This window comes from Sorex fumeus, unplaced genomic scaffold (genome assembly GCF_029834395.1).
Source record: "Sorex fumeus unplaced genomic scaffold, SorFum_2.1 ptg000009l, whole genome shotgun sequence".
Taxonomy (NCBI): Eukaryota; Metazoa; Chordata; class Mammalia; order Eulipotyphla; family Soricidae; genus Sorex; species Sorex fumeus.
In genome coordinates, this window is record NW_026606066.1 from 27,299,555 (window position 1) to 27,312,654 (window position 13,100).

Below are 13,100 nucleotides of genomic sequence, written 5' to 3' on the forward strand. Positions count from 1 at the left end.
TAATACATTTTCTCAGTTTACCAGTTTATTGATCCATTCATCCAGAGCAGTGCATCTTGGTTGCTTCTAAATTTTGGCAATTTTATAATTGGCTTTAAATAAACTTGAGCAGAGTTTTTGTGTGGACATGTTTTCAAAGTTGAAAATTGTCCCATGGTATGGTAAGAATATGCTGTTTTGTAAGGAACTGCCTGTCTCTTCCAAAGTGATTGTTATTTTGCATCCCCATCAGCCATAAACGAGAGCGTTTGTTCCTTCATATCCTTGCCTTCATCTGGTATTGCCCTTGTTAGAAATTTTGAACGTTCTAGGAGGCGTGTAGTGGTATTTTTCTTCAATCTGCATTTACCTGACAACATATGAGGTAGTGTATCTTTTTTCATATGCTTATTTGCCATCTGGATATTTTCTTTAGTGAGGCATCTGTTCAGAGCGTTCCTTGTTTTAGAAATCAGGTTATTTTCTTTTTTGTTGAATCGAGATCTCTTTTAAAGACTCGTTATCCTTACGATACATTCCCACTCCTTTGTAATTACCAACAAAATCCTGTTAATCTGCTTACATTTAAACCTTTAAAAGCGCCCAGTATCTTTGTCATAGCTGTAACCTCTGCTTATACCACTCACTTGACATTAGTAGTTCTTCTCATCTTTCAGAGTTTTGCAGAAACTTATTTTCCTCCTAGTTTTCCCTAGATGCAAAGTGATTTTTCTTGCTACTCTCACAACCACATTTGTCTTGATAACAGTGTAGCAGCAATATTTCACATCTGCTCACAGAACAGCTTTTTGAGGCTAGAAACCATATTTGGTTCTGCTGTTGTACTCGGTGTTTAACCCTGGGTCTCTCGTAGCTATAGGTATTCAATAAATATTTGTTAAATGAACACTCATGTACTGATAGAAAGATTTACACAGGCCTCTTCTTTGCTTTCGAGGTCTTCAGACTTTGAGAAAATCAGCTGGACAATTTATCAGTATCACTTGATAGTCGTATATCTGAGGTCAACTTGTTTTATTCAAAGTGAACTCCCCAGCTGAAGGCAAGGGTTATTATAGAGATGTGAATTAATCTATGAAATGATTTAGGAGATTCTTTTCGTCTAAAAATCTAATAAAGCTATTTAAGCGTTGGAACTTATATGAGTAACTTATTGTGTACTAAGTATAAGCTTTTATCTAACATTTTATGAAATTTCATGTATATCTTAAGAGTACAAAATAAAGCAGCTGAAATTAAAAAGTGTGATTTATTATTTACTATTATGTAGATCAACTAGAGAATAATTAATAAATAGTATTTTAGAGAAAGCAGTTTTGGATCATTGTGAAACATATATATATGTATATATCTCTCTCTATATATACATACATACATACATACATATCTCTAACTAGAATTTTATCCAAAAAATAATTATGCAGCTAAGAATTTCAGAAATTTACTTCGTATTTGTAACATTTGCCCAAAGCAATTTCTACAGAGTGAATGTTTCTTGTTTTTTCTTTCTTTTTATTTTCCTTTTTAATATTTTTTGGCATTTGAGCCACACTCAGCATTGCTGGGAACTGTGAGCTGTGGGGGGTTGATCCCTGAGGCTCGGATCTCAGATCTCATATCCCAGCCTCAAGCGAGAGGATGTTTTAATTGTTTTAGGTTTGTATCATACATATTCAAGAAATATTACTAATGGGGGCCAGAGTGGTAGTCTAGCAGTATGGTGTGTGCACGTGGCTGACCCAGGTTGTGCACATGGCTGACCCTAGCATCCCATACAGTCACTTGAGCAATTCCGGGAGTATAATCCTGAGTGTAGAGCCTCCAAACGAAAACAACCAAATGAATTACTAACACCTTTTCCTAAAGAAAGGTGACAACATTTCTCATCCTGGGAAGTTTTTAACCATCACTTATCACTTAGCCTACATCCAAAGTAATTTAATATTTTAAATGTACTATCTAAAGTTCTTTCATATTTTACCTGATATGAGCTATAAATAGGACAAGAATCATATTCTCTGCATAGCAGACATAGAAAACAATAGTTTCACGCTTGTTTGAGGAAACTTACTGATCCTTGGGCCTGGGAATAGCTCAGTAGCAAAGGCAGAGTGTGTGCTGTGCCGGCATGAGGCTTAGAGTTGAATCCCTGGGAGACAGCCTGACATGGCTGCGCTCGATCCCAGTAGCCCTCCCGTCTGAAACCCGGGGTGATCCAGCAATGTGTGTGGTGTCCAGCTCACCGAAGGCAGGGATGTACAAGCACCACCGCTGTGCAAGCCCTGGCAAGACAAGAGCAATCAGGGCAATGCCTGGTGAGCACCACAGCTAAGTGTGGGGACAGCATGCCATTCAACCCCCAATCATTCTAACTACAGCCACAACCAAGGAAAAAGAAGAGGAAAAGTAACAAATTTAAGGCTTTAAAATAACAAGGAAACTTGCTGACTGTTAATCATCATTCTTTAAGTCTCAGGTACTCCTTACCTCACACTTTAAAGCTGAAGTTTAAGTACAAGTAGAGCACAGAATTTACTCCTGAAGAACAACAGAAGAGTGCTTGACCACACCGAAGCTGAGGCTTATAAAAGGGCTATATGCAAAATTATATCAGCGTTTTTTACCCCCCCCCCCTCCAGCTATGACCTTGCATGTTAAAAGTTAAGAAACATGTGAAAGGGGGCTGAAGTGAGAGTATAGCGGAAGGGCACTTGCTTTGCATGTAGGCTGGCCACTCTGGCACCCCATATGGTCCCCCATACGCCACTAGGAGTGATTCCTGAGTGCAGAGCCAAGAATAAGCCCTGAGCACTACTGGGAGTAGCCCCAAAACAATTCCCCCAAGGTCCCCCAAAACCCAACACATGAAAAGGACTCTAATGTTATGTTGTCTCATTAACAAAGTGTTTACTGAGTGTATGAGTGGGCAAGGCCCTGGGCACAGATCCCATAGGCTCACACATGGAGAAGAGAATCTCTTCTTCACCCATTTAAGGAAACCCTGATAGTTTATAGAGACCCCCAGAAAGGCTCAGTGTCAAAAACACGTGCCTTGCAAATATGCACCCACAGTCCTCACCTTGGCAGCTCTGATGTCTGGGGCCCTGGATCCGCAACACTGCAATCTCCAGGGTGTGAGGTATGTGCCAGCCCCACAACTAAAAAGTTTGATACCCAGCGCACACCACAACCAGAATGTATGACAAAGCATGCCTCCCAGGGGAGCACAGAAACCAAGGTAGCATGGAAACTTGGGCCCCTGAGCAGTGAAGCCCACTGTGCAGATCCACCACCAAGCATATGCATGGTGCGAGACACTGCAACATACAGCAGCAGAAAAAAAAAAGTGGAAGGGAGGGGAAGGAAGGGGAAGGGAGAGAGGGAGGGGAAGAAAATGAAAACCACAGGAAAAGTTCTCTGGTGATGTGCGCACTACAGATTACTCAAAAACATTGGCAGTGCAAGTTAAAATAGACATTTTATTGAGAAACTCATCAGGAGGAAAAGTTACAAATATTTTCATGTAATAAAATTAGCATATTCTTAATTCTAAAAACATCCCCTAAAAGCCTTTATTCTCTAAAACTGCAGCTGATTCTGATCCGGAGGTTCTTCTCAGGGTTCCCCAAGGAAAACAGCACTGCAAGTGCAGATTCCAGATTCCTTGTGTGCTCCTCACAGAGCCTGTGGGGCACAACCTGTTCACCAACAACACAAATTCTCAACAAGCCTTCATGCAAGGTTTGAGCTGCCTACATGCAAGTGAATGAATATCTCTGTTGCTGTAACTAGGCTGGTCTCCTGGTAAAGCAACAAGGCTTTCTCCTCACTTCTGAGCATTCAGAGTTATAATGTTTTATCAAGGAAAAAAAAACAAGGTTCTCAGCAAGACAGTTCTGCTGACAAATATTCCCATTCCCTAATCATAACTGAAAGTTGTATAAGCAAATACTACACACTAAAGAATAATTTACTTGTTAAGTTCACCAAGCTTTCATGCAGGTTTTTCTTTAAAAAATTACATAATTTTAACATATGCATTAAAAGGACAATAATCTCACTCTATGAATTATTTTTCTTGATGGTGATTACATTATGAGGCACTAAAATATGAGATAAATAAATATTTTAAACATTTTAAATAAGTTAAGCCAGCATGGGCACTTCATAAGCAGAGGTTCAAGGTCATGTAACTAGGTCTCTTCAGTTTACTATCATTTATTGGAGAGCAACATTTAGTAATTTCCAAATTTAGATAGTTGTCCATGGACATTTTAAAAAAGTCTCAATGAAAAAATGGATGTGAGGCTCAGAATTTCAAAAGTCAGGCTTGAACTTCATAGTTCTTCCTCCTGATTACAGGGAATAAGATAATAGGGAATAAGATAATAGGGTAATCCTTCAGCACTGTGAGGCTTTGGGCAAACACTGGAATTGATGACATGGCAATAATTTCGTTGGTAAAATTTAAATAGATCTGCTCAAATTATTTCTCTATAAAAGTTAGAAGTTGACTATACCCCTGTTGATGAATTTGGAAACAGTAATATTGACAGAGGTTCTAATCACTGTTTAATAGCATACATATTAGTGCTTTGGATAAAAAAGCAAGAAAAGATGAATCTTAAAAAAGTTTCAGTTTTAACTGTATTATTGGTCAAGGAAATGGGGTAACTAGAATAAGAAGGCCTTGTATCAGAATTATTAAAATTCTTTTGTTAGGAGGTGCAATGTTGTATAAATTTTAAGGTCTACTTCCTGATTCCAATAGCATATCTACCAAATTCAGCTTTAAAGAAATTCTAGCATTTCTTGAAAGAAGGGTAAATGGGATATTGAGTTTGAAATTAGAGCAAACAGTTCCAGGAAGCCATGTTTTGAAATAGTGATATAATTTATCATAATTTATAGTAATTATTATATTCATTATTTAAACTTTGCTTTTTGTTTGTTTGTTGTTTGGCCACACCCAACAGTGCTGAGGGCTTACTTCTGGCTCTGCGCTCAGGAATCACTCCAGGAGATGCTGGTGGGGAAGGGGGATCATCTGGGATGCTGAGGATCAGACTTGGGTTGGCTGCGTGCAAGACAAGCATCCTTCCAGTCAAACTATCGCTTGGGCCTCCCAAACTTAACATTTTTGCATTTTTGATCCACACCCCTACCCCCAAGTCAGTTTCCTGTGTATTTCTACACAGATGTAAAAAATCACATAATGTTCTCCTGGGATGGGGAGGACATCCTGTCCAGTGTTATAGAATAGGCAACTGAGGCTCAGAGAAGGGACGACTGACCCAGGACCAAGCACTAATATGTAACAGATGGGCTAGAAGGACTTTCAGGCACGGGAAGCCTTCAACATTTAGGTCTTTGGAGATGGGGATGCACTTTCAGTTTCTTTGCATTGCTCCTGTTGCAGAGCGCTTGCGGGTGTGGCAGGAGGACTCCGTTCAGGGCTCTTTTGAAGAAATCGATAAAATAAGTACTCATCCCGGAATTCATACTCGTTGGTAATATGCTGGATTACTCCGCCTTGCACCAGTCTATCTCCGTAGATCACTGCCTCACCGCGGTCCGCTGCTAGTCCGACTTCAATTAGCCAGTTCACCAGGTCACAGCCACAGAAAGTTCCCGCAGAAGTCTTTGCACCACACCTGTATGTCAAAGGAATGATTCACCCACATGTTCTGAAAATCGGGGACCAGCACTGCATGATGGAGGATAGTAAGGGAGAACAGGAGACAGGGAAAGGGAAAGACAGCATGACAGTTAAAAGTGTGGCAGGAATGAAGCTGTTCTGAATATAAAGGGTTACTGGACCTGAGAAAGACCCAGGAGAGAAACATCAGAAACACCAATAATGCTTGTGGTATCAGATACCCTTAATCAATAATAATAATAATAATAATAATAATAATAGATGACTTACATAAGGTAAATCCATGAACACAGAAAAATTCTTGTTAGAGTATCATGGTATTTTATGATGGGATCTATTCTGTAGACAGCTGATTATCAGAGATTTTATATTATATTTTTAGTTCTAATAATAACCCGTCTCTGGAATATCAAATAATACTTTTCATAAGCACCTAAGAAGTGACAGTTTTTACTAAACTCGAATTGAACTTCCTATTTTCATCATCTCACAGAGCTCGGAGGAAACCTTTCTCCCCACCTTCAGAGGTCAAGACAATCTCACTGATCTGTTTGTCAGAAATTTGCTGCATTTGGAAGCAAGGAAAGAATTAAAAAAATCCATCTTGCTACAGAATCTTGAGATTTTTTAAATGTACTTTGATTATGAATCTACTTCTTGATTATTTAAAATTTGTCTTCCCTGTGTAAATATAGGATGCCTTAGGTATGGTATGAACAAACAAACCAGGGGAAAGAAATGCAGGAAACACTCAATTAAATGAATTCAGTGCATTTTCATACAAATTTGCAAAACACAAATCTGTCCACAAGCATCAGTAAAGCAGTAAAGTCTAAAGTGCTCGAGAGTAGGAAGCTGCTTGAAAATGAAGATGAAATGAAAGCTAGGTGACAAAAAATTTTAAAAACCCACTTAACCACGAATGAATATACAATGAGTTCCATATGAAAGTTAGAAAAGAGGTGGATAAACATGAAACATTTTCTCAAGTGTATAAAATCACAATATTTTATACTCACAGCATTGCACTTAGTAATAAGATATAGTGTATGTTCTGCGGCTACAAACATTGCTTTCAGCAAAAAGTCTGAATGTTAAAACTTGTGTCTCCCTTATATATTGATTTTCAAAACTTATAAAACTCCCTTATACGTTGATTATTTATTATTATTTTTTTTTATTTAGGTTTTGGGACTACACCCAGCAGTGCTCAGGACTGACTCCTGGCTCTGCACTCAGAAATCACTCCTGGCAGTACCTTGGGGTCTATATGGGATGGTGGGGATTGAACCCCGGTAGGCAGCGTGCAAGGCAACCACCTATCACTATAGGCAACCATACTATCACTCTGGCCTTGTGATTTTTATTTTTTTTCCCACAGTTATCCTACTGGATACCAAGTATGGACGGTTCCCAGAGAGAGATGAGGTGGCTGAAAGCAGTAACATAGAGAGCTGGACAGGGAGGCAGAGAATGTGCCTCTGTACATCTATGCATGAGCCCATACCAGGGTCATGTAGTCATGTAGGGTAGAGGAACCATGCAGCCCTACAGATGACAAGAGCTCTACTTCCTGACCATCAGCAATGGTGGGCTGCACACAACTAACATGAAATGACACTTTTTAATTAAAAAACAAAACAAAGCAAATTTTTAAATTGTTGACACTGGCCTGGGATATAGCTCAGTGGTAGCTCTCTCTGTTTCTCTGTCTTTGTCTCTGTGTTTCTCTCTATCTCATACACACAATTTTGAAATAATTATGTTTGGTCCCTTGAAGGGTAGGAAAGTTAAGTTTTCTTCAGTTAGCTATCTAAGGAAATAAACCTAGGCCTATTGCATATATTTTGCGATTTAATTCAAGCAGCTTGAGGAATGGAAAAAAAAAAGAGATGTGGGGAGAGGTTTGGGCCACACCCAGTGGTGCTTAGGGGCTATTCCAGGTTCTGTACTCAGGGCTCATTCCCAATGGTGTTCAGGGGACCTTTCAGTACTGAGGCTAGAACTTGGGTTAGTTGCATGCAAGGCAAGTACCTTCATCTTTCTACTAGCTCTATGACATCAGGACCAGATATTTCAAAGAAGGAAACTCTCCCAATGTCACACAGCTAGTAAACAGTTTTTGAAACAGTGGTTGAATTCAGGTAATAGTCTCCAGCCAGTTAGTTCCTTTTTGGATAGTTTTACCAGGTTTTTTTCTGGTTATAATGAAATACAGTGCAGTCAGGAAAACAGCTTGGTGGACAGACCACATGCTTCGCAAAAGAACCCAGGTTTGATCCCTGAAACCACATGGTCCCACAGCACTGCTAGGAAAGACCCCTGAGAACAGATCCAGGAGCAGCACCTGAGTACCGCTGTATAAAGCCAACCTCCCCTGTCCCCCCGATCCCCCCCAAAAGAGAAAAACACAGTGGCAAAATGTATGTAAATAAGCCATCCTGAATGGCAGTTTTTATGTTTTCTAATCTTCAGTTACATACATTAATGGGTTCTCAATGTTTTGTGCTTTTCTCTTCTAAAACATATAAAAAAAATGTTGGCATATGACCTTGCTTATTCATTTCCTGTTGCAAACACTCTACCATGGTAATAAGTAGAATTAAAATGATGTCAGAAACTGACATTGTGAGAAATAAGTAACAGAATTGTGAGACTTGTGAGAAATAAGTAACAGAATTAATTAAGCAAGTAAGCAGTAGAGATTGCATTTCACTTTCTTGACAATGTCACTAGTAATAAACACACCACTAAAAGATGGAGATTATAAAATCTCTTCTACACCCAACATATCTAAAACTACTGTAAGACACTAAAGTCTAACATGAGGTGAATAATGTTCTTAAGTTTCATTCCTTCTAAAGTTTTCATATTTTATTTTTATTTTTGTGAGGGAGTTACACTTAGTGGTGCTCAGTACTGACCCCTGGTGGTGCTTGGGGGAATTATGTATGGTGCTAGAAATTTGAACCAGGCTCAGACACATTCAAGGAAAGCACCTTACTATCTCTCTGGCACTAGTTTTCATATTCTGTATGGAAATCTCAAGTTATATGACATTTAAAAAGCAAAAATCAAAGCTATATGGCTTTCATATGCTATTTTTTGAACCGACCTAGATTTAAGTTTAACTTTTACATATATGTTACTGAAACTAACTATCCAGTAGTTGGTCATCACCTTTAAATAGCCCGCTACCAACCAAAATCAATCATCTAAAATATAACTTGCATATAAAATATAATCACAAGGCAAAAAAATTACATAAAATATCATCAGCTCAAACCTGCACTTACCTTCTTTCCCTGACAATGTTCCGGATACAGAGGTCCCGGTGATAATGGATAAACTGCTGACAGGTCATTTTTATCTCCTCAGGAACAGGAGAATCCCTGTTTGCTGCTGTTTCCTTATTGTTCCATAGGAATTCAAGTCTGAGGAACCAAAATGTAAGGAGGTCATGTCTAAGGAAAGAATAGCACTGAGCAAACCCTTCCTGCATCTCCTACCAGCAGCCAGGCTGTCATTTACCACGGCTGTCAACTAGGACACCCACACAGCATTAGACTCTGAAGCAGAAAGATCTTTCGCTTACATTTGATTTTCCATTCAAAGCAGCCTGGGGATAGAGGGTGAGCGGGAGACTGGGAGACCTGAATATTTTATCAACCTTCCAGAAATGTTTGACCCATTTTAATGTCTACCAAAAAAAATAATGAAGTTCCTTATTGTATATTCTGCCTTAAAAGAAAATGCAAACAGAACTTTTTATTAATACTCCCCCAAAAAGAACAAAAATAATACAGAGATCAAGTATTGAATCGTTTTCTGATTTCTGTACCAGAGAGACAAACATAGGTATGGGAACACAACAATTCTGTGCCTGTCAGCACAGACCATGGAGCTATTGACTCTCAAACTGATCACTGTTAGGATCAAGTCCAATGATTTCCTGATTATTCTCTCCCTCACTCAGGAAAGGATTGCGACCTTTACATCTTAATAATGACATGGAGAAGTAAGAAAGATTCTTTCTAGTTACTGGGCATTTTCTAATGTAGTTGGCAAGAGAGATTCCATAAGCACTTCTTGTTTCGCTAATTCTGACTTAGAAAGCAAAGAGTTAAGTATAAGGATTTGCTCCCTCCAGAAACCAATGTTTCTTCCTCCTGTGGAGATGATAAATTCACTCCCACCTCACTATTATTTTGTAAATAACTACTGATCTGAATTCAAAGAGTGTCTGCACTAAGTGTGGAGGAACCTCCAAAAGTTGGATAGCAGAAAACTTGAAAAAGAATAAATTTGAATTTAAAATAAATTCTCAGTTTTGAAAGAAAAATCCTGTTGTCAAAAGAGGACAATCAAGCATTGACCTATGGGGGCACGCTACCTACTATTTCCACTTTGAAATACATTTTCAAGTTTTATTTTATTTTATGTAGATAATGACTTCTGTCCAGAAGTCAACATCCATCAGTCCTTGTTAAAATGCAAATGACACTGTTGGGTTAGTAACAATTCTTCTCATATTTTCTCTGCAATTATTAACAAAAAATGAATGAATCAATATCACCTTTCGGCTTAGTTTAACTTTTCCATGATCTAGCAGTTACTAAAAGCTTGAAAACATCAGTATCTTAATAGAATGGCACTACTGCCACCTTTACAGTTACAGATTTATTTCAAAATTAATTTTACCGTCTTTTAAAAGGCAGAATGATTAAGTGTTTGTCCAGTCCAAAGATTCCAAAGGAAATAAATCCCTATGAAAGAAAAAAAGAGGTTATAATTTATGAACTCAATATTAATTTTTTGTTTTTGGGTCACACCCAGTGATGCTCAAGAGTAACTCCTAGCTCTGCACTCAGGCATCATTCCTGGTGGTATTCGGAGGACCAAATGGGATGCTCAGGATTGAACCCGCGTCAGCTGTGTGTATGGCAAGCGCCTTACCCTCTAAACTACCTACATCTCCAGCATCTCAATAATGTTTTAAAGCAGAGAAATTATGGGAGCCACCTATTTCAGTGCTTGGGGAAGAAAATCTTTAGTGATTATTAGAACAATGTTTCCCAAAGTGATTCATCATCTCCACAGGAGGAAGAAACGTTGGTTCTGGGGGGAGCATATATGGGTATGTACCCCCACCCATACAGTTGGTCAGTTGTGGGGCACTGCAATGATTGAGGGTGGTAACAACATGAGGTGAAATTTGGGCTTCTTGTTTGTTCCCTTAAAAATGTAGATTTGAAAGGGTCTGCTGAATAATTCTTTTTTTTTCTCTCTCTCTCTCTCTGAAGAGATGGCAGTTGTCTACACAATTTAGACACTTCTGGATTAAGGCAACATTTTATTTTATTTCTATATTTTTTTAACCATACTCAGCTGTGCTCAAGGTTTACTCCTGGATCTGTGCTTGGGGATCACTCCTGGTACTACTCAGGGGACAATATGCGGTACCTGGTATTGAACCAGGGTCCATTACATGCAAGAAAAATGCTTTATTTGCTATAAATAACCCAGTTACATTGTTTGTTTGTTTGTTTTTTCAGAGGAGGGTTTCACACCTGGCAATGCTCAGGGGTGACTTCTGGCTCTGCATTCAGGAATTACTCCACTGGCAGGAGCTATCTTTTATACGATGCACACAGGCAGAGTCATTAAAAAGTGTGGTGCCTGGAGTCCCAATCGTTGGCTGCCTCTTTCCAGTCCTCTGCGCTATTTATTATTGTTAGTTAATTCTGACAGCATAATGGACTGAGTTGTTGACACCAGTGCTCCAGATACACCAGCCCGGCTCTCTGAGCTCTGCAAAGGATGCCAGACCTGACAGGCCACTGTATATTCAGAAACTGAAGAAAAATAAAAACACTGATGAGCATCTACTTTTGTTGTCCTTTTTAGAAAAATTCACCCATTGCACTTAAGTGGGCTGGAGAGATAGCACAGCGGGTAGGGCGTTTGCCTTGCACGCAGCCAACATGGCCGAAACGAGTTCGATTCCTCCGCCCCTCTTGGAGAGCCCGGGAAGCTACTGAGTATCTCGCCCGCACAGCAAAGCCTGGCAAACTATCTGTGCCATAATTGATATGCCAAACACAGTAACAAGTCTCACGATGGAGACATTACTGGGCTCGCTTGAGCACTTAAGTATTTCTTCATTATTTTACTTTCTGTTAAAACTTCAGAAATTACAGGAGTCATGTCTAATGATTGACAGAGTTGTCATGTCTGAGAATAAAGCAGCAAATGGGTAAAATTTATACAAGGTGAAAGTAGCGCAAGTTTGTGTGTGTGTGTGTGTGTGTGTGTGTGTGTCTGTGTGTGTGTGGGGGGGGGTGTGCAAAACAAACAGCAGCCCTATACCGGTGCTCCAAGGACTGGGTGGGGAGGTGGCAATCAGGAACCATCACCTGCTAGCCATGGGCCGAAGGGTTCTAAGCTCAGGTGGGTCCGTGTGGGATGGAGAGTTCGAAAAATGACCTGCACTTATTTGACTCTACTCTCAATTGACAAACAATCTCAGGGGGGCAAACTTTCACTCATCCCCAAGAGGAAAGGGGGTAGGAGCAGAGCTTCTATCTCTTTCCTACCCCTGAAGCATCTGTACCCTGAGCTGTGCAAGCAGCATCTTCAATGCTTGCTTCTTCCATTGTCTTCTGCTGCGAAGCCTTCCCAGCCCCGCTGAGGGGTAGCCTGGCCTACAGAGCCCCTTCTGTGTGCTGAAGGCTCCACGAGAGTGGGAGTTTTCAATCTGGTTATCTCCTAGTTCTTGGGTATAACATCAGATCTTAAAGCATTTTTGCCAAGTGAGGTGGGTATCAGGTAGCCCTTGGCATGCTCCTGTCTGTACCTAATGAGATGACTGAGTCACTTGTCCACATAGACATAGATCATTTGACTCCCTCAACCCCCATTAATGGCAAAATAAACAGGGACATCATTCGAGGAATCAACATTAGAATAAAACTTTAAGTTGATCTACTAATATGTGTTAATTAATTCAGATGGCCAATCATTTTAGATTCAATAGGCCAACCTGTATAAAGCAGTATTTTTTTCAACTTGATAACTCAACCTAGGGTATAGTATCTAACTGAAAAGTAAAGGAGAGAGGACAGAATCAAAACTTGAAACTTCACATAAAAATATTTCCCAATGGGGTTGGAGTGATAGTACAGTGAACAGAGCACTTGCCTTTTATGTGGCTGACCTGGGTTTGATCCCTGGCACTCTGTATGGTCCCCCATGTACTATCAGGAGTAATTCCTGAGCTCAAAGTCCTAAGTAACCCCTGAGCATTGCTGGGTGTGGCCCCAAAATAAAACAAAAATTTTTTTCTTAATATGTAAAATGTCATTAATCCTTAACTTCCCACTCAAACAGAAACAATGATACAACTACCAAATTAGTCACCGAGAAATTTTAGTTTCTAATT

General features: G+C 39.5%; 1 protein-coding gene across 2 annotated transcripts in view; it reads right to left on the reverse strand.

Moving 5' to 3' along the window:
* The window catches only part of GPR155 (G protein-coupled receptor 155), a 222,358-nt gene that overhangs the window by 168,142 nt on the left and 41,116 nt on the right, over positions 1-13,100 (reverse strand). The window contains exons 15-17 of one of the 2 annotated variants that reach the window (XR_008791885.1): positions 10,361-10,425; positions 8,956-9,093; positions 5,295-5,654 (exon numbers count right to left, since the gene is read on the reverse strand). Coding sequence is in view for 1 of the 2 variants with exons in the window: in XM_056110327.1 (XP_055966302.1) it covers positions 5,363-5,654; positions 8,956-9,093; positions 10,361-10,425 (495 nt within the window). In the remaining variant the exon portion in view is untranslated. Of the gene's footprint in view, positions 1-3,461; positions 5,655-8,955; positions 9,094-10,360; positions 10,426-13,100 lie in introns of those variants that run through there. The other variant, XM_056110327.1, reaches the window with a different exon arrangement.